The following is a 21,603-nucleotide window of genomic DNA, read 5'->3' on the forward strand; positions in this document are numbered from 1 at the left end:
CTGGCTTATTTACACCAATGGAACGTTTAGGCCCAGAAGTGGCTGAGAGCCCCTCCTCCTCCCAGTATCTCCACCCACTATCTGAGCCAGCCTTGCTTTGGCTCTGGCTCTGGCTCTGGCTCTAAGCACAGGAGAAAAGCTCTGACCCCAAGTCCCCGGGGCAGGAACAGCTTCTTCACTGCCACTCTTCCTTCGAAGGCCAGATAGTGTAATTGCAAACCAGTTTTGTCTGGCAAATAATTTCTCCAGTAAGTAAATCCGTAACACAACTAATGTAACCTGAAATCTCTTTGATTTCTCGGGTTTTTCAAGGGTTATACCTGGATTCTCTTCCATGATGTTGAGGGCCTCAATTGCTGCAGCAGCTAACAGGGGAGGTAACGAAGCTGAAAAGCAGTATCCCTGGCCGGAAAGTCGCTGAGAAGAAACAAATCAGTTGAAGACACATATATACATTCTCTGCCCTTTCTAGGTAAACATTTTTAAGGCATCAGTTCTCTAAAACAACTACTGAACAGCGTGTACATGTGGTGACGGGGGTAAGATCCAGCCATAAATAAACATGATACGTGTAACAGAAACAAGATTTTTTGTTAAATGAGAAATCATTTCTAAATAGAAAGTATTTTGAATGATTCTTTAAAAATTGACATTTAAATAAAAATTGTGTGATAAACTAAGTAAAATTTTGTATTTCAAAGTTATATTTTGAGGTGACCAATGGAGAAATTAGTTTCAGTTTTAGCTCCTTTTTTAAAAAAGAACCCACCTGATGGTCAATTACAAAAGACCTGCCACAGCAGAAACCTCCAATAGAAGCAAGTGCATTCTCCATGTTGGCACTGATAAGATCAATATCATCAATCTGCCAGAAAAGGAGTGACAGTTATTCCACAGTGTAAAAAAAAAAAAGGCCAACTTCAGCCCTAGAGACAAAATTTAACAGCATCAAATGTCTGTTAACATCTGGATTCAAACTACCTATCTACATGAAAATAAAAAATAAACCATATAACATCTATCGCTGAATGAACTGTAGTTTCATGGCCCATCTCTGAAACTGTCTCATTTTATATATTTTTACCATTTCATTATACATGACAAATTAACTCATAGCAAAGACAAATAAATTATAAGAAGATAAAACCCAAAGCTGTTCAAAATTAAAAGCAGTCACAGGTACAAAATAAGACTATTTCCTTGCTAAAACAGTGGTCTAGCTGGCCTTCCCCATGGGATGCACCTGAGATAAATAAAAATAAGTCTCTTGAAGTTTTGAGCACTTTATTCTTGTATTCAACATGATTTTCAGCATTTCATAAATCAATTTATCCAAACGTCGTGGCGATGGAATCTTTGACCGACTGGACAGCAGAAGAACCTAATGTGCTCTAATGACCTAATGGGCTTTGAGTCCTACATCTTTCTGACCACTCAGAACTCCTTTGGTGCTCATCTTCGGCTGCAGCCCTCGGCACCGAGTTCCATTCTGGGCACAGAGTAGGCATTCAATCACTACTTACTGATGGGCATGTTAATGGACTGTCAGAACACAGCTAGTGTTTTCCTCAGTGTTTCATAGATCCAACAGAGAAACTGTGCACTCCTGCTCTTTTTAAAAAATGTTTTTAAACCTTTCATTGCGAAAAATTTCAAGCCTGAACAAAGTAGAACAGAACAAAGAATCCCCATCACCCAGATTCAATCATCATAAACTCAAGGACAACGCTGCTTCATCTATATCCCCTACCACCATCATCATTTCTTTGTAGTGAATCCCAGACTTCATGGGGTTTCATCTATAAACATTTCACTGTGTATTTCTTAACGATAAAAACTCTTTCAAAAACATAATCACAAAACTACTATCATACTTAAGACGTTAACAATTTTTAAATGTTAAATGTAAATTTGATGTTAAATATATTCAAATATTCAGTGTTCAAATTATCTCTGATTGTCTCACCAAATTTTCTTTTAACAGCATCTGTTTGAATCGGGATCCAAATAAAGTCCACACATTCCGCTCTCTACTCTCAGGCGCTTGTGAGTATTTCCTCAGTGACAACTGCTAGAAGCATTCAGAAAACTACAACAGTGAAGTTCGAGTTTTTTCCTTCATAAACATTTTCATGCCTTAAAAAAGGCTGTTGTGTACTGCTAAATTTGCTTGAATTACACTTCCATTTATTCCATTTATCTCCTCGGTGCATGTAACTGCTGAATGTCAGTCTGCCTTGGAGGAGGTGCTTATATCCAGCCTCTCAGGATATTCACTCTGCTCTACATTTTTCTCTGGGACTACATAGTAGTGGGACATAGATAATCTAAGGCAATTTATGTTTTATATTTCAACTCTGTAACATAGGTTGCACAGCTCTTATGCGCATGTTTTGGAGAAAAAGCTTTCTGTAACTCTTCCCTTGGTGGTTGGTAAGACAGCTGTTGAAGACTGGCTGACTTCCTCTGCCCTGAGGCTCCAGGAGCAAAACCCACTCACTAGGCACTGTGGGCAGTCTGGGTCCATTTCCCTCAGAAAAGGAAACATGACACCTCACTCTGTTTGGGACTTTAAGAGGTTTTGCTGAATGCATGCCAGTGCTGTTTCTGACACACACACACACACTGACACACGCACACACTGACAGACACACACACACACACACACACACACACGCATAACTGTATCTACCTCCCACAAACATATTATATAGAATACAGATTTTTAAATACTAGAAACAGTACTGTTTCTCTGCTGTCATGAATACTTCTGAAAAGACTACTCAGGAAATTCTTGATGATTTTAAGAAATAATTGGAAGGCAACATTTAACCATTTCTAGAGAAGAGACACTAAAGGCCAATTCAAATGCAATTTTGCAAACACAGCACAAACCCTGACTACCCACTCTGAGTTAATAAGTTCAGAAGGAAGATGGGGTTCCCTCTTCTGGCTGACTAGACCCATCCTGGGCTCACTGAGGTGACAGACACCAAAGTTTCGTGACCCTTCAAACCGGTAAGGAGTGCTGTCTTGTGCCTATAAAAATATATGCCTCGCAGAATGGAACTACATGTCTCCCATAAGAGGCGAAACGTTCCTAAAAAGGGGAACTTACATTGATTCCATAGTGTTCAGTGACTCCTCGGCCATGCTCTCCTAGGACTCCAAACGAAAGGCTTTCCTCCAGGAAGATTCTTGCTTTGTATTTGTATTTTAACTTAACCTAAGTGTTATATAAAGGTTAGGATACTAATGATTAGCATCATATAGAACATTATTATGAAGAAAAAAATTAAGATTAAAAAGTATGTACAGCTGATCCTCGATACTTGTGAATTCTGTATGTGCAAATTCATCTACTTATTAAAATTATTTGCAACCTCCAAATCAACACTTTCTTCCTGTCATCACAGACATGTGCATGTGCAGAGCAGTGAAGAATTTGAATTACCTGACGCGTGTTTTCCCAGGTGAGGGTGAACGGGCAACTGTTTCAGCTCTGATCCTGTGAATTAGTACCCTATGGAAGGTCTATTTATTGCCACTTTTTTGGACTTCTGTGTTCTTTGTTGGTGAGTTTGCTATTTAGAGTGGCCCCCAAGTGTCATGCTAAAGTGCCGTCTACTACTCCTAGTGCACAAAGGCTGTGATGTCCCTCATGGAGAAAATTTGTGTGTTAGAGAAGCTCTGTTCAGGCATGAGTTGTAGTGCAACGAATCAACAGACTTTAAATAAGACACCTTTAAACAAAAACACACATAAAGCGAGTTTTGTGTCAACTGGTTGATGAAAATGTTGTAACCAGAGGCTCAGAGGAACCTAACCCTATAATTTGCCAAGCAGCAATAGTTTAGTATTTCTTATTCCAGTGTTCATGGCAACTTTACAGAATATTAAGTAGAGTGAATGATGAGAATCAATTGTACTTTAGATGGTCTAAAATGATTCAACTTAACAACAGACAGCACAATACTGATTTTTTTTTTTTTTTTTGAGACAGAGTCTCGCTCTGCCACCCAGGCTGCAGTGCAGTGGCAGGATCATGGCTCACTGCAGCCTTGACCTCCTGGGTTCAAGTGATTCTGCCACCTCAGCACCCAGTGTGTTGGGATTAAAGGTGTGACCCACCATGCCCAGCTTCAGTGCTTACCTCCACTTGAGCTGTTCCTACACTTCATCTTTAGTTTCACTGCTCTGGCTGTGTATCTGTCCATCAGTACTGCTTCATTACTGTAGTCCTACAGTATATGTCCTAGTACCTCTGGTTCACTACCTCCCTCACATTATTCCATCAACCACTGACACTCTTACAAAAACAGAAAGAAGAAAACAAATACATCTATTCTATTGATACTTAAAATATATTTAGATTTCTTCAGAAATAGTGAAAAAATTTAAAAATAACATATGAAATCCTTATTTTGAATCCTTATTCGATTAATAGACTCCTAGATTAAAATCTCAATGGCCAAATGCAAGGGTGTTTCAACATGGAAAAATAAAATATGTATTACATACACATTAGTAGAATGTAGGGGGAAAAAACCCCACATGATCATCCCAACAAATGCAGAAAAACACGTTTGACAAAATCCAACAACCTCTCATGATAAAACACTCAATAAATTAAAAATGGGAAGGAACTTCCTCAACCTGATAAAAGGTTATTATAAAAAACTCACAGCTAACATCATACTCAACGATAGGAGACCGAAAGCTTTCCTTGTAAGAGCAGGAACAAAACAAAGATGCTCACTTTCACCACCTCTAGTCAACACTGTAGTCGAGGGCCTAGCCAGGGCAATCAGGCAAGAAAGATAAAAGGCATCCAGATTGAAAAGAAACAAGTAAAACTATCTCTATTCACAGATGGCGTAATCTTATATATAGAATAAGATCCACAAAAGTACTAGTCGAGCTAAAAAATTCAGCAGAAGTTACATTATGCAAAAGCAATACACAAAAGTCTGTTGTATTTCTATAAACCAGCAGTAAACAATCTAAAAAGGAAATTAAGGAAACAATTCCATTTATAATAGAATAAAAAAATCAAATACTTATTGATGAATTTAACCAAAGAGGTGCAGGATATGTATACTAAAAACCACACAACATTGCTGAAGGAAATATCTAAATAAATGGAAACATCCCAAGTTCATAGACTGGAAGACTTATTATCATTAAGATGGTAATACTTCCCAAAGTGACTACATATTCAATGCAATCCCCGCCAAAATCCCAACAATACCTTTTACAGAAATGGAAAAGCTAATCCTAAAATTCAAATGGAATTTCAAGAGACCCCAAACAGCTAAAACAATTTTGAAAAAGAAAAAAGTTGAACTCACATGTCCTGATTTCAAACCTACTACAAAGCTACAATAATTGACACAGTGTAGTACTGGCATAAGGACAGATATATAGCAAAGAATGAAACAGAATAGGGTCTAGAAATAAACCCATACGTCTATGGTCAATTAATTTCCACAAGGGTGCCAAGACCAGTCAATGGGGAAACATTCAACAAATGATGCAGGCAAAACTGGATAACCACTTGATGACCTATTCATCATCGCACATGCAAAACTGAACTCAAATGAACTACAGACCTAAATGTAAGATTGAAAACTATAAACTCGGCCGGGCGCGGTGGCTCAAGCCTGTAATCCCAGCACTTTGGGAGGCCGAGATGGGCGGATCACGAGGTCAGGAGATCAAGACCATCCTGGCTAACACGGTGAAACCCTGTCTCTACTAAAAATACAAAAAACTAGCCGGGCAAGGTGGCGGGCACCTGTAGTCCCAGCTACTCGGGAGGCTAAGGCAGGAGAATGGTGTAAACCTGGGAGGCGGAGCTTGCAGTGAGCAGTGATCCCGCCACTGCACTCCAGCCTGGGCAACAGAGCGAGACTCCGTCTCAAAAAAAAAAAAAAAAGAAAACTATAAACTCTTAGGGGGAAACACAGCAGTAAATCTTGATAATTTTGGATTAAACAAAGATTTTTTTTTTCTTTTTTTTGAGATGGAGTCTCACTCCACCCAGGCTGGAGTGCACTGGTGTGATCTTGGCTCACTGCAACCTCCGCATCCCAGGTTCAAGCAATTCTCCTGCCTCAGCCTCTCGAGTAGCTGGGATTACAGGCGTGTACCACTATGCCTGGCTAATTTTTTTTGTATTTTTAGTAGAGACAGGGTTTTACCATGTTGGCCAGGCTAGTCTCGAACTCCTGACCTCAAATGATCCACCTGCCTTGGCCTCCCAAAGTGCTGGGATTACAGACGTGAGCCACCATGCCCGGCCAGATTAAACAAAGATTTTAAAATAAAACACAAAAGCACAAGCAACAACAAAACAGATAAATTGGACATCATCAAAATTTTAAAAACTGTGTCAAAGGACAGTATCAAATAAACGAAACAAACCCCCACAAAATAGGAGAATATATTTGCAAATCATGTATCTGATAAACATCTAGTATCCAGAATATATAACGAATTCTTTTAAAAACAAAAAGACAAACAACCCAATTTTAAAAAATGGGCAAAGCACTTGAATAGATACGTCTCCAAAGATATACACATGGCCAAACAAACAAAAAAACAAAAAAAACAAGAAAAGAGGCTCAACATCATTAGTCATTTGGGAAACACAAATCAAAACCACAGTGAGATACTACCTCACACTCACTAGGATGGCTAAAACAAACCAACAAAAAACCCTAGAAAATATAAGTTCTGACAAAGATGTAGAGAAACTGTACCCCTGGTACATAGCTGACAGGAATGTAAAATGGTGCAATCGCTGTGGAAAACAGTATGTCAGTTCCTCATTAAGTTAAACAGAATTACCATATAATCCAGCAATTACACTGCTAGATATATACATGAAAGAACTGAAAACAGGAATTCAAACAAATACCTATACACAAATGTTCACAACAGCACTATTCGCAAAAGCAAAAAGGTAGAAAGAACCCAAATATCCATCTGTGGATGAACATATAAAACAAAATGTGGTATTATCCCTACAGTGGACTATTACTTAGCATTAAAAAGGTATGAAATACTGATACATGGTATACAATGTTAATGAACTTTAAAAACATTAAGTGAATGAAGTCAGAAAGAAAAGGTCATATATTATACGATGCCATTTATAGGAAATAACCAGAAAAGGTAAATCCATAGAGATAGAAAGCAGATTGGTGGTTGCTGGGAGCTAGAGGGAGAAGAAAATGGGGAGTGACTGTTTAATGGGTTTGAGGTCTTCTTTGCGAGTCATGAAAAGGTTTTGACCTAGAGTTGATGATTGCACACATGGTAAATGTAATAAATGTCACTGTCCTGTACAATTTAAATTGGTTAACTTTGTGTTATGTGAATTTCACCTCAATAAACGAAATTTCAATGGTCATGGTTTCTAAAAACAGTTATGTTGCTTTCACTACCAAAAAGCTAAGTTTTGGCCAGGCACGGTGGCTCACGCCTGTAATCCCGCAGCTCTGGGAGGCCAAGGAGAGTGGATCACCTGAGGTCAGGAGTTCAAGACCAGCCTGACCAACATGGAGAAACCTAGTCTCTACTAAAAATACAAAATTAGCCGAGCGTGGGGGCACATGCTTGTAATCCCAGCTATTTGGGAGGCTCAGGTAGGAGAATCGCTTGCACCCAGGAGGCGAAGGTTGCAGTGAGCCAAGATCGTGCCATTGCACTCCCCAGCCTGGGCAACAAAAGCGAAACTCCGTCTCAAACAAACAAAAAAAGCAAGCTATGCTTTCATTCATACACAATTCTATAAAAGGGAAAACTAATCTACAGGAAGAGAAAGTAGATTAATGGCTGTCTGGGGCCAACATGGGTACTTACTACAAAGAGGTATCAGGAAGCTTTCTGGATAAAGTTTTCTTTCTGGATAAACATTTTCTTACATAAAAATGTTCTGTATCTTGACTATGGTGGTGATGGTTATGGTGATAGAGATGTATATACATCTGTCAAAACGTATCAAATTTTACACTTAAAGTAGGTGTATTTTACACGTTGATTTCACCTAAATAAAGCTGGATCTTAAAAGCTAAGTAGGGCCAACGTGGTGGCTCACGCCTGTAATCTCAGCATTTCGGGAGGCCAAGGTGGGTGTATCACGAGGTCAAGAGATCGAGACCATCCTAGCCAACATGGTGAAACCCAGTCTCTACTAAAACTACAAAAATTAGCTGGGGGTGGCTGCGCACGCCTGTAGTTCTAGCTACTCGAGAGGCTGAGGCAGGAGAATGAACTGCCTGAACCAGGGAGGCGGAGGTTGCAGTGAGCCAAGATGGTGTCACTGCCCTCCAGCCTGGTGACAGGGCAAGACTCTGTCTCAAAAAAAAAAAAAAAAGGCTGGGCGCGGTAGCTCACGCCTGTAATCCCAGCACTTTGTGAGGCTGAGGCTGGTGGATCACGAGGTCAGGAAATCGAGACCATCCTGGCTAAGACGGTGAAACCCCATCTCTACTAAAAAATACAAAAAAAAAAAAAAAAAAAAAAAAAATCAGCCGGGCGTGGTGGCAGGCTCCTGTAGTCCCAGCTACTCGGGAGGCTGAGGCAGGAGAATGGCGTAAACCCGGGAGGTGGAGCTTGCAGTGAGCCAAGATCTGGCGACAGAGCGAGACTCCATCTCAAAAAAAAAAGCTAAGTCTTGGCCAGGCATGGTGGCTCATACCTGTAATACCAGCACTTTGGCAGGCTGAGGCGGGAGGATTGCTTGAGTCCAAGAGTTTGAGACCAGCCTAGGTAACACAGTGAGGCTCTGACTCCACAAAAAAGGGAAAAATGAGCCAGGTGCGGTGGCATGTGCCTATAGTCCCAGCTAACTCAGAAAGCTAAGGTGGAAGGATCACTTGAGCCCAGGAGGGTAAGGCTGCAATGAGCTGGGTTCACACCACTGCACTCCAGCCTGGGCAACAGAGCATTCCTGATTACTCTGTGAAGGCCAGCACTGGCATTCAATGTTGTTTTTTTTCCCTGATCTGAGCAAATTATGCTTATGAGGCCTAATGTGCAAAGCAACGCAGACATTATACACTAAAAGTGGTCATAAACAAAAGGCACCTGTGTCAAATAGTCCAAATATTAAAATTATGACTGAACATGGTTGCTTACCAATTCTGGAAGAGGACAAATAGTTCCAGTATTCATATACAATCCTTCTACTACAATGAAACGCCGAGTTACACGAGCCTTGCGAGGATTCTTTAAAAGAGAAAAAGCAGACATCTTACATTTCAGTAACTCTAAAGACAAGATCTGTTAAATATTCCCCAGCACTTTCACCTTCCAAGATTTATTCCTAAAAAAATATTCCGAATGAACTGAAAGCTCAGTGTTTGTGATGGGTTATTTTGAGATGAACAACAGTGCTATCTTCTCTCAGACACGTTTCTCAGCTCACAGCATTAGCTGGATGACCTCACACACACACAAACTAATTAGGCACTCTGAGAATATTAAAACACAAACAAAACCCTTCAACCCTCCAACTGGGAAGGGGCCTAAGGGAACTCTGTAAAGAAATGGGAATGTTTTACATCATAATGGAGCCGACATTCCCGGGTTACATGGGTATAATCACTGGTCAAAATTGTATAGCTGTATTCATATGATTCAATGTCTGTCAATTTTACCCAGAACAACTATAATGAAGATCATCATCATGAAGATGGGGTGAGGAACAGATGGCACAAGAATGATGTAATGCTGATAACAAAGCTGGGAGAAGGGTATGGGGGGCTTCACTATACCACTGTGTTTCCTTATTCTATGTTGGCATTTTTCCATAACAAAAGGTTACAAAACTCAAACCCTGTTTTCCTTCACCTCCCAAAACAAGGGGCAACCCTGCTCCTTCCTCACTCCCCACTGATCTATTATCGGATCAAGTAAAATCTGACTATGACTTTGTCCAGTGACGTTCCTCGGCTGTGGGGTAGAGAGGTCTCCTTTTCTTTTTTTTTTTGAGACGGAGTCTCGCTCTGTCACTCAGGCTGGAGTGCGGTGGTGCCATCTCGGCTCACTGTAACCTCCGCCTCCCAGGTTCAAGCAATTCTCTGCCTCAGCCTCCCGAGTAGCTGGGATTACAGGCAACTGCCACCACGCCCAGCTAATTTTTGTATTTTTAGTAGAGATGGGGTTTCACCATGTTGGCCAGGCTGGTCTTGAACTCCTGACCTCTTGATCTACTGACATTGGCCTCTCAAACTGCTGGGGTTACAGGTGTGAGCCACTGCACCCGGCCAAGGTCTTCTTTTCAAAAAACACACACCTTCACACACTCCGCTCAGAGCAAGTCACTAATAAATCTCTCACATGTATGAAACTGTACATGGTTCAGGTGTGCGGGACTGCAAAAAACCCTGAGATCCACAGATAGAGTTTGCCATTACCTTCTTACTCAGAGGTTTCTTGCCTCTAAGCTTCTGCTCCAATGGACAATTAGAAATGATCAGAATTAGAAAGTATCAGAGCAATGCTTTAAAGGAGTATTTTACAACCCACAGCAGTAGCACTAAAAAAAAAAATGTTTGTTGAGGAATAAAAAAGTATACATCACTGATGTTGCTCAATCATCTTTACTCTGTCAACTCACAACTGAAAGCTGGGGAGCTAGCAATATGTTAGAAGTGACTGATGAAGAGGTGCCACCCTAATTTCTACACAGGGCATGCTACCTCTGCCTGTCTTTAAGGAAAAACATTTTTCTTAGATTTAAAAATATTCAAATTTTGGGAAATGGAAAAGTACAAAAAACAAATAAATTAGCTAATCATACCACATGGTGATAATTTTTGTCTTTCTTGCATAAACATATAAATTACTTTGTTCAGAATCAGGATTTTACTGTAGTTTTAGGACCTGCTTTTAAAAACATTATACTGTGAGCATTTCTAAATTATTTCAGATTACATGATTTTAATGGAGATGTTCTGCCTATGGATATACCATAAGCTACTTAACTATTTCCCTAATGTTGGATTTAGTTGTTTCCCTCATTTGCTTTTTCATATCACAATATGAATATCCCTCAATATGTGACATCATTTCTGATAATTTTTTAAAGACACCACCACAGGAATGGGTCAAACGGCATGGAATTACTTGGATCCTGGAATGTATCTGCCAATTTACCTTCTAGAAAAGAAGTGCTAATTTAAACTCTTTCCAGAGTCATAGACTCTTTGTCTCAACACATCTGTGTTGGCACTACTACTATTAAAAACATGCCCTAATTTAACAGGCAAAACTCCTAGCCTAATTTCCTTAATTATTAGTGAGTCTAGGCTATTTTTCACTTGTTCATAGTTATGTGTATTCCTTTTATGAACTACTGTTCATATCCACTGACCATTCTTTAAGAAGAATTAATATGGCACAAAAGAACCCTGTAGGAAAAGGGATTAAAAACAATTTATGAACCACAGCACTTGGGAAATGGACAAAGAAAACATTCAAAGTATTAATGACCAGATTATTTATGTGAAAATAAAATTGCAAATGAGTATTTCTAAAAACCAAAATGTAAAGTTACTTAGAAAGCCTGCTCTCATCAAGAAAAATATAAATTAGTAAAAAAGTAAAAATTATAAAGTAGAAATAAGTTTCAAGATATTTAATTTTATTTCTTGTTGTTGCTCATTAAAAAAAAAAGTTCTATGGCTTACGGATCTTGTAGAAAAAGAGCACATACAAAACCTGAATCTGATGTTTTCCAAATTTATATAATACTAACTTGGCAAAACAAATGGCAGCAGACTGCAATTCTATTACTGAATACAGACTAGCATTCTATTACTGCATAATCGTAAGAAACATCTTTTTATACTTTGTAGAAAGAAATTAACCAGTGGAATGGGCTCAGTTTTCAGATTTTCCCTATAGGTTTTTCTAAATTCTGTAAATGTGAAACATTAGCCTACAGCAGATTAAGTATAAAATGGCAAGATCATGCATATTCATCATGAGAATGTGTATATTCATGAAGTGATGCACTCAGGCTGACATCTGAACAAAGATGACAGAATCCTAAATGAATAATGCAAATATTTGGAAAATTGAAAATTAACATAAAATTAAGAAATGTGACGAGCATTTTTATAATTTATTCTAGTTATGAATGTGTTGCACTGGCAAAGTCCACCTGAAACTGTGTCTGAGATGAAGACACACATCATGGTGCTCTGCTCAGAGCCACAGACCTGAGCTACTTTACTTACCCATGTCATCAGGGGAAAATAAATTATAATTTTAACAACGATGCTCTGAACACACTTCCTCTGTTTCACTCTAATCAGAACACCAAGGAGCTACTTCCAAACCACCATCACCTGAGGTTATGTTAGGCTCTTGAGAGGAAAGAGCTGAAACCAGGGCTGCAAGCTGGAAGGAGACCATGTTGGGGCAGTCATTTCCCACGGGCAGCAGCTGCTCAGAGCAGGATACAGGTGGGGTGGGGAGAAAGGGCTTCACTTTGTTCATATATTAATAAAATAAGCTTGCTGCCATTCTTTCCTCATGTAATTGATACAGATTTATTCTGGTGTGAATAAGCCTATTCTGAATTCACTAGGTATATGTCATTAAAGGCCTAGTAAGTTTTGGTGTCATTACGCCCGGCTATGAGTAGACATCTCCCCGCCTCACTAAGTGCATGCTGTTTTTCAGCCTCTCTTGATCTCTTAGAAAGCTGCTTGGATTACCTCCCCTCAATTTGCTAGATGTAATTATGGCAATGACAAGGCAATTACAATCAGACTTGGCTCTCCAATATGAAGTACATTTAATAAGCAGGAACACCCTTCTTAATATCCAAATGTGATCCACAGGCAAGTTTTCATGACAAATTACCATTTCATATATAATTTAGCTGGTTAGAAAGTACAAAAGAACTGTATAATTTTCTTCAAAAGAATCATACCTTTTGATCTTCGATCTCTTGTTCTTTTAGTAGTCGCTCGAGGTCAGCCATGTCATTATGCTTAAATAACTTAATGTCACTACGGGATGCCTGTAATCCTTTCTGAATAGCAAAGCAGGCAGCTCTGTCTCTGCAAGGATAAGAGATCCACCAAATTGGGTTTAAAGGGTCTTGTCAACATTCTCAAAAAGGAACGCTTGTTTTTGTAAGCTGACCAATCAGTGATTGTTAACACGAGCATAGCAAATAAATAAAACATGTTTGAATATTTATACATCATTGTGTGCGCTTCATCCATGAGTCCTTTTCACATAACTACCATACTTAATCTGTTCCAAGAAGCACACTCTCACTATGTATTCATCTCTCTGAAATCAGCATGCATCTTACTATGGATGACGTATCAGTGTATTCACATACTTTTCTCTTTGTAAGAAACATAAAATACTGGTGTGCCTCGCGATCAGTGGCATCTGTGATTTGACTGACACATTACTCTACCATTATTTTGCCCTGAGAAGTAATACTGGCAGCCCAGCTAGCCAGAAAACTTTTAGATAATAACTATTCTACTGTAGCCAAACGCCACAGAAAAAAATGAGGGGTACCCAGCCCCATCTATGTCAGCAAAGGCTGAGCAGGGAACCTAGACATTGACCCTTGAGAGGCTCTAACAAGGCAACGCCCCTCCTAGGGTGTTGTCAGGGAAGGCCAAGTAGGACGCTGAGCCTTTTATTCCTATCAGTTGATAACAACAAGTGGACCCCCTCCACCCCCACTATGGGGTCAGCAAAGAACACATGGAGAGCCCTAACTTCCACCTGCACCTAGGAGTAGTGGGCACCCTCCCCATCTCCTCCTGGGCAGTGTCAGAGGAGGGCGAGTGGAGAGTCAGGACTATTACCATCACCCAGCAGCAACGAAGAAACCCACTGGAGGCTGAGTCGGGCCCCTGACTTGTCCCTCCTCCTGGCAGTATGAGGCAGCAGTCCCCCAGCCCCTTCCCCTGTCAGAGAAAGCCAAATAAAAGAGATGGCTTAAACTAGACATGGACTACAGCAGCGTAATATGAAAGTGTCTAGGTCTCCATCAAATATCCCTTATATCAAGAACCAGAAGATATCAAGTAGAATGAAACAAGTGTCAATAGTGAGATGACAGAGATATCAAGCTTATCTTACAACAATTTTAGAGCAGCCATGATAAAAATATTTTAATGAGCCACCATGAAGACACCTGAAGCAAATGAAATAATAAAAAGCCTCAGTGATGAAATGGAAGATACAAAGAAGAGTCCTATGGAGCTATCAGAACGGAAAAAACAAAATTACTAAAATAAGAAGCTTAGTGGATGGGCTCACAGCAGAATGAAGGAGACAGAGGAAGTATCAGTGAACTGAGACAAGCAATAGAAATTATTCACTGACGGCCGGGCGCGGTGGCTCACGCCTGTAATCCCAGCACTTTGGGAGGATAAGGAGGGTGGATCACGAGGTCAGGAGATCGAGACCATCCTGGCTAACACGGTGAAACCCCGTCTCCACTGAAAAAAAAATACAAAAAAATTAGCCGGGTGTGGTGGCAGGCGCTCATAGTCCCAGCTACTCAAGGGGGCTGACGCAGGAGAATGGTGTGAACCCGGGAGGCGGAGCTTACAGTGAGCCGAGATCACGCCACTGCACTCCAGCCTGGGATACAGAGCGAGACTCTGTCTCAAAAAAAAAAAAAAAAAGAAAAAGAAAAAGAAAAAAAAAGAAATTATTCACTGAGCACAACAGAAAGAAAATAGAATAGAAAGAAATGAACAGAGTCTCAGGGAACCGTGGGATTACACTAAAAGAGTAATCTTTTACTCTTGTGTCACTGGAATTCCAGAAGAAGAGAAAGGGGGTGGGGCTAAAAAAGCATTCAAACAAATAATGGCTAAAAACTCCCTAAATTTGTCAAGTGGTTTAAATCTACAGATTAAAGAAGCTGAGCAGGGAACCTAGACTTTGACCCTCGAGAGGCTCTAACAAGGCGACACCCCTCCTAGGGTGTTGTCAGGGAAGGCCAAGTAGGACGCTTTGCAAATGCAAACGAGCAAATGCAAACAAATAGTTGCCAAGGCACATCATAGATAACTTCTGAAAAAAAATGACAAAAAAAATCTTGAAAGCAACCAGAGAAAAATGACACCTTACACATAGAGAAAAACAATTTGAATAACAGGAGATTTTTCATCAGAAACCAGACACCAGAAAAAAAAAGCATCACAATGTGTTCCTAATGCTGAAAGAAAATAACTGTCAACCCAGAATCCTATAACCAGCAAAAATATCCTTTAGTAATGAAGGTGAAATCAAGACATTCTCCGTTAAGAAAAATGAAGAGTATTTGTCACTAGCAGACCTACCCTAAAGATATGGCCTAAGGAAGTCCTCTAAATAGGAAAAAAGCCATAAAAGAAGACTGTTAGATTATCAAAGGAGGAAGAAGCACAGTAAGTAAAAAATATGGGCAAATTCACTAGGCTTGTTTTTCTCCTCTGGAGTTTTCTAAATTATTTTGGACAGTTAAAGCAAAAATTACAACACTGATATGGTTCTCACTCTATGTATAGGAAATATTTAAAACAATCATAATGTAAATGAGGGAATAAAGGAATGTAAAGGAAAGTAAAAGTTTCTACACTTGAATTGGTACAATGATGACACCAGTAGTCTATTATAGTATACGTGTAATGTAATACTCAGAGTAATGACTAAAAAAAGCTATACAAAGAAAAAATAAATTCTAAAAACATGTTCGATTAGCCCACAGAAAGGCAGAAAAGAGAAAATAAACACAAAGTAAGTGAACAGACAAGAAACAAAAAACAAAATGGCAGACTTCGTTTTAACAGACTTAAACCCTACTGTATCAAATAATTACATTAAATGTAAATGTACAAATACATGATTTAAAGACAGGCAGGCAGAATAAATTAAATAACATGACCCAACTATATGCTGTCTGTAAGAAACTCACTTCAAATATAACAATATAGGTAGTAAAAAAATACAGATATATACACACAACTATATAATATACAAAATAAAAAGGGCATCTGACAAAGTAAACCTTGGAACAAAGAAAATTATCAGAGTGTTTGCTTTGGCAGCACATACACAAAAAGCAGAAAATTATCAGAGACAGAGAAGAACATTATGAAATGCCAAAAGGGTCAATTCATCAAGAAAACTTAGCAATCCTAAATATGCACTAAACAAAAAAGCTAAAAAATTTAAGGTGCGGCCGGGCGTGGTGGCTCAAGCCTGTAATCCCTGCACTTTGGGAGGCCGAGACGGGCGGATCACGAGGTCAGGAGATCGAGACCATCCTGGCTAACACGGTGAAACCCTGTCTCTACTAAAAAAAATACAAAAAACTAGGGCGAGGTGGCAGGCGCCTGTAGTCCCAGCTACTCGGGAGGCTGAGGCAGGAGAATGGCATAAACCCGGAAGGCGGAGCTTGCAGTGAGCTGAGATCCGGCCACTGTACTCCAGCCTGGGCGACAGAGCGAGACTCCGTCTCAAAAAAAAAAAATTTAAGATGCAACAGCTAATAAAACTGAAAGAAGAAACAGACAAACCCACAATTACAGTTGAAAACTTCATTATCCTTCTCAACAACTGATAGAAGAACTATACAGAAAATCACCAAGAGAGAACCCAGAAACACCATCAACCAAAAAGACCTGACATTTATAGAACACTCCACCAAAGAGCAGAATACACATTTTTAAGTGCCCATGTAACATATTCCAAAATAGACTACAGTATTAGCCATAAACCAAACTACAACAAATTTAAAGTCCCCAAACACCTGAAAAGTAGAAAATACACTTCTAAATAATCCTTAGGTCAAAGGGAAAGTCTAAGCTGGGCACAGTGGTGTGTTCTCGTAGTGCCAACTACCCAGGAGGCTGAAGCAAAAGTATCCATTGAGCCCAGGAGTTCACAGCCAACCAGGGCAAAACACTGACACCCTATTTCTTAAAACGAAAATGAACTAAATACAAATGAAAACACAACACATCAAAATTTGTGAGACACAACTAAAGCAGCGTTGAGAGGGCATTTCACAGCACTAAATGAACATTCAAGAAAAGAGAAAAAGTTTCAAATTAATAATTTAAGCTCCTACCTCAAAATCAAGAAAAAGAACAAAATAAATCAAAAGTGAACAGAAGGCAGGAAATAACAGGAGAATTCAATCAATGGAACTGACAAGAAAAATACAAGAGAAAAATCAATGAAACAAACAGCTGATTCTTTCAAAAGATCAATAAAATGGACACACCTCTAACAAGACCGACAAAGAAAAAAAGGAGAAAAGGCACAAATTACCAATACCAGGGGTGAAACAAGGTATATAACTATAGACTCTGCAGACATCAGAATAATAAGGGGATACCATGAACAGCACCACACATACACATCTGACAACTTATAGGAAATGGACCAATTCCTTGAAAAGCACAAACTACCTCAATTCACTCAATATGACAGATAATTTGAACAGCCTGATAACTACTAAGGAAACTGAATTCAGATTTAAGATACTTGCAAAAAAGAAATCTCCAGGCCCACATGGTTTCATGGGAGAATTCTACCAAAAAATTAAATAATTAAAAATAATTCTATACAAATAGCTCCACAAAATAGAAGACAGAACACTTTCCAGTTGATTCTATGAAGTGTTATTCTGCGACCAAAACCAAAGTAAGTATCAAAAAAAGTGTATTATAGGACAGTCTCCCTCATGAACACAGATTCAAAATCCTTAACAAAAGATTGGCAAATAGAATTTAGCTTTTTATAAAAAAAATTATTCCCCATAACCAAGTGGTGTTTATTCCAGGTATGCAAGGCTGGTTCAATATTTGAAAATAAATCAATGTTACCCACCACATTAACAGGCTAAAAAAGAAAAATCACATGATCATACCAACCAATACAGAAAAAGTAGCTGACCAACCAAATTCAACATTGATTTACAATGAAAATGCTCAGAAAAAAAGGATGAGGTGCAGGAGAGTGGATGTAATAAAGTGCATTGTAAGAAATCTGCATCTAACATTATACTTATTGAGAGTAAATGATTTCTAATATCAGGAACAGGGTGAGAATGTCTTCTCTTACTACTCTTACCACAGTCCTGGAAGTTCTTGCCTGTGAAATAAGGCAATAAAAGGGAATAAAAAGTAAGTAGATCAGAAAATAAATAAAACTATTTACAGATGACATGATGACTGTCTACATGGAAAATCCTAAGCAATCTAGAAAAGCAGTTCCTAGAGCTAAATAAGTGAGTTTGGCAAGCTTGCAGGATATAAGATCAGCACACAAAAATCCATTTCATCTCTATATGTTATCAATGAATATGTGGACATCAAAATTTGTATTTGCAAACCACATATCTGATAAAGAATTACGATCTAGAATGTATAAAGAACTCTCAAAACTCAGTATAAAAACAAATCATACAACTAGAAAATGGACAAAAGGCATGAAAAGACATTTCACTGAAGAGATGGCAAATATGCATACGAATGGATGTTCAACATCATTAGCCATCAGAAAAACATAAATTTCTCTCCACACCTATCAGACTGACTAAAAAAGTAGTGACAACATCAAATGCCTCTGAAGATGTGGAGAACCTCGATCATTCATATATTGCTGATGGGAACATAAAATGGTATAGACGCTTTGGAAAACAGTTTGGCAGTTCCTTTAAAAACTGTGCAATACTATAAACATAGCAACTGCATTTCTTGGCATGTATTCCACAGAAATAAAAACTTATGCTCACACAGCATGAATGTACATGAATGTTTAGAGCAGCTTTTTTTTTTTTTTCTTTTTTTTATAATAGCACAAAGCTGGCAACAACTCAGATGTCTTCAATAGGTAACTTCAATAATGGTGGTGCCTTCATGCCATGGAATAATACTCATCAATCAAAAGGAACCAACTCTGGATACAAGCAACAACTTGGATGAACCATCAGAGAATTACGCCAAATGAAAAAAGCCAACCCCAAAGCGTTGCCTACTGAATGATTCCATTTGTATAACATTCTTAAAAAGACAAAATTAACAAACAGAACAGATTAGTGGTTGCCAGGGGTTAAGGAGTGGGCAGGTGGGAGGAATGTGGGTGTGGCAACATGAAGGATCCTTGTGGTGACAGAAATGTTCTGCATCTTGACAATGACAAAGCCAATATCCTGGCTGTGAAACTGTTCATTCTGCAAGAGGTCCCCACTGGAAGACACTTAGGATTTCTGTATTATTTCTTACAAGTGCTTTTGAATCTGCAATTATCTGAATGTAAAAAGTTTAATTTTAAAAAGATCTGTGAAGCAGCATGAACACAGACTTAGAGGAGTGATAGGACAGACTTCAGTCCATGAATGACCACTGCGCTGAGACCCACTATTGGCAAAGCATTAACACTGTTTACTGAAAGGAAGGAAATGAAGCATCAGACAGTGTCTATGCCTGACAAATTTATCAAAACAAATTTACCAGACACTATGTTTACCTCTAGCACTCATACATTCAAACACATTTCAGGCAGAATATTTAAAATTATGTAGCAGAATAAACAGGTTAGCAACTCACTGGAATCAGAAGTTTTAAGACACTGAGCATAACACATGGAAGAGAATTTAGCCTGTTTCCTAGCAGTTAAAAAAAAAAAAAAAAAAGAATGTATTTATCAAAGGAAGCGTATGAGTTCACCAGCAACCATCAACTTTTTCTGGACTTAAAAAGAATTTATAGTGGGGTGCTTGTGTATAAAGTGACACTGAATGACACTGCAGCTGTCTATAACTCTGCTTTTACTAAAAACCCAGAAACACTGTTTAAGTCAATGGCGCTCCAGTTAGTGATGAGTCTTCCACATTATTTTTTAAACTATGTGCCAAAAATTAATAAAAATATTCATTTTTATGTTCACATTAGTATACTACTTAGACCCAGGACATTTGCTGTAGTGCTCCTAGACTGTTGTAGAGCTATAGTGAGGAATGGGTCACATGTACTGCAGAAGCCCCAGGTAGAGTCAGCTCTGTAGTAATTGTGATAGAAAGTTCTGTCGCTGCACAAGCAAGAGTTCCAATGGTGAGTGGTAAGAGGCCAGTGCAGGGCTTGAGGGAGGCCAGGCTCTACCATATAGTTATCTGGCCCCTATTCTAAGCTCCAGCTTCCTTTCATTCATTTACTGAACTAGTGTTTATTGACCATTACTAAATGATAAATACTATTCTAAGTAATGGGCTCCCAGCAAGAAACAGAAGCAAATAACCACACAGATATAAAATTATAAACTATTACAAGTTCTACAAAATAAAAGTATAGTTAAGTATGAAGCAAATGAGCAGAGCAGAGTGTGTGTGAGAGTGTGTGTGTGTCTGTGTGTGGGAGGGAGGCTTGAGAAGCAGGGTGACCTTGAGAGGCAGTTTGAGTGCTTGTGTGAGCATGGACAAACAAGAACAATAAATTCTCTCTGGTTGTAAGATTGTGTCCACATGCAGCAGGGGTCTTGACCTGCTCTGAGAGGTGTGGGACGGCTTCCCTGCAGAAGTATGTGTAGGATGAGAAGGTTAAGTAGGATAGGAGAGGAGGAACAGTGTTCTAGTCAGAACAAGCATGTGTGTGGGTCCCGAGGTGAGAGGACACTAGCATACAGGGCTGGCAAGGCTACAGCTTAAACACCTCAGGAAAATGGTACAAAATAAGCCTGAAAAAGTGGTGCAGAGCTCACAAGATCATACAAAGGACTTGGGTCTTCATTTTAGCAACAACAGAAGCTTTAAATTGTATTAAATAAAAAGTGACATAATAGGATTTACATTTTAAAAAGATTACTCTGGCTATGGTGTTAAAAAGGAAGAGGAGGCCAGGCGCAGTGGCTCAAGCCTGTAATCCCAGCACTTTGGGAGGCTGAGGCAGGCAAATCACCTGAGGTCAGGAGTTCAAGACCAGCCTAGCCAACATGGTGAAACCCCATCTCTACTAAAAATACAAAAAATTAGCAAAGCATCGTGGCAGGCACCTGTAATCCCAGCTACTTGGGAGGCTGAGGTAGGAGAATTGCTTGAACCCAGTAAGTGGAGCTTGCAGTGAGCTGAGATCACTTCATTATACTTCAGCCTGGGTGACAAGAGTGAAAGACCGTCTCAAAATAAAAAAATTAAAAGAAAGAAAGAAAAAAAAGGCCAGGAATGGTGGCTCACGCCTGTAATTCTAGCACTTTGGGAAGCCGAGGCGGGTGGATCACCTGAGGTCAGGAGTTTGAGACCAGCCTGGCCAACATGGTAAAACCCTATCTCTACGGATAATACATAAAATTAGCTGGGAGTGGTGGCGGGCACCTGTAATCCCAGCTACTTGGGAGACTGAGGCCGGAGAATTGCTTAGAGTTAGGAAGTGGAGGTTGCAGTGAGCTGAGATTGCGCCTCTGCACTCCAGCCCCAGCGACAAAGTGAGACTCCGTCTCAAAAAAAAAAAAAAAAAAAAGGAAAAGAGAAAATAAAAGTAAATTTGAGACCCAAATTTTAGTCCACTCAAAGGACGACAGGGGCTTGGCCTGGGGCGGCGACAGATGCTTCTG

At 39.3% G+C, this 21,603-nt stretch overlaps 1 protein-coding gene across 1 annotated transcript in view; it reads right to left on the minus strand.

The window, feature by feature from the left end:
* SPTLC1 (serine palmitoyltransferase long chain base subunit 1) overlaps positions 1–21,603 on the minus strand; it is a 74,755-nt gene that overhangs the window by 15,315 nt on the left and 37,837 nt on the right. The window contains exons 7-11 of the mRNA XM_077966344.1: positions 12,956–13,085; positions 9,148–9,237; positions 3,119–3,226; positions 770–865; positions 321–417 (exon numbers count right to left, since the gene is read on the minus strand). Of these exons, the coding sequence (XP_077822470.1) occupies positions 321–417; positions 770–865; positions 3,119–3,226; positions 9,148–9,237; positions 12,956–13,085 (521 nt within the window). The remainder of the gene's footprint in view (positions 1–320; positions 418–769; positions 866–3,118; positions 3,227–9,147; positions 9,238–12,955; positions 13,086–21,603) is intronic.

Source organism: Macaca mulatta, chromosome 15 (genome assembly GCF_049350105.2).
Source record: "Macaca mulatta isolate MMU2019108-1 chromosome 15, T2T-MMU8v2.0, whole genome shotgun sequence".
In the NCBI taxonomy this organism is placed as follows: Eukaryota; Metazoa; Chordata; class Mammalia; order Primates; family Cercopithecidae; genus Macaca; species Macaca mulatta.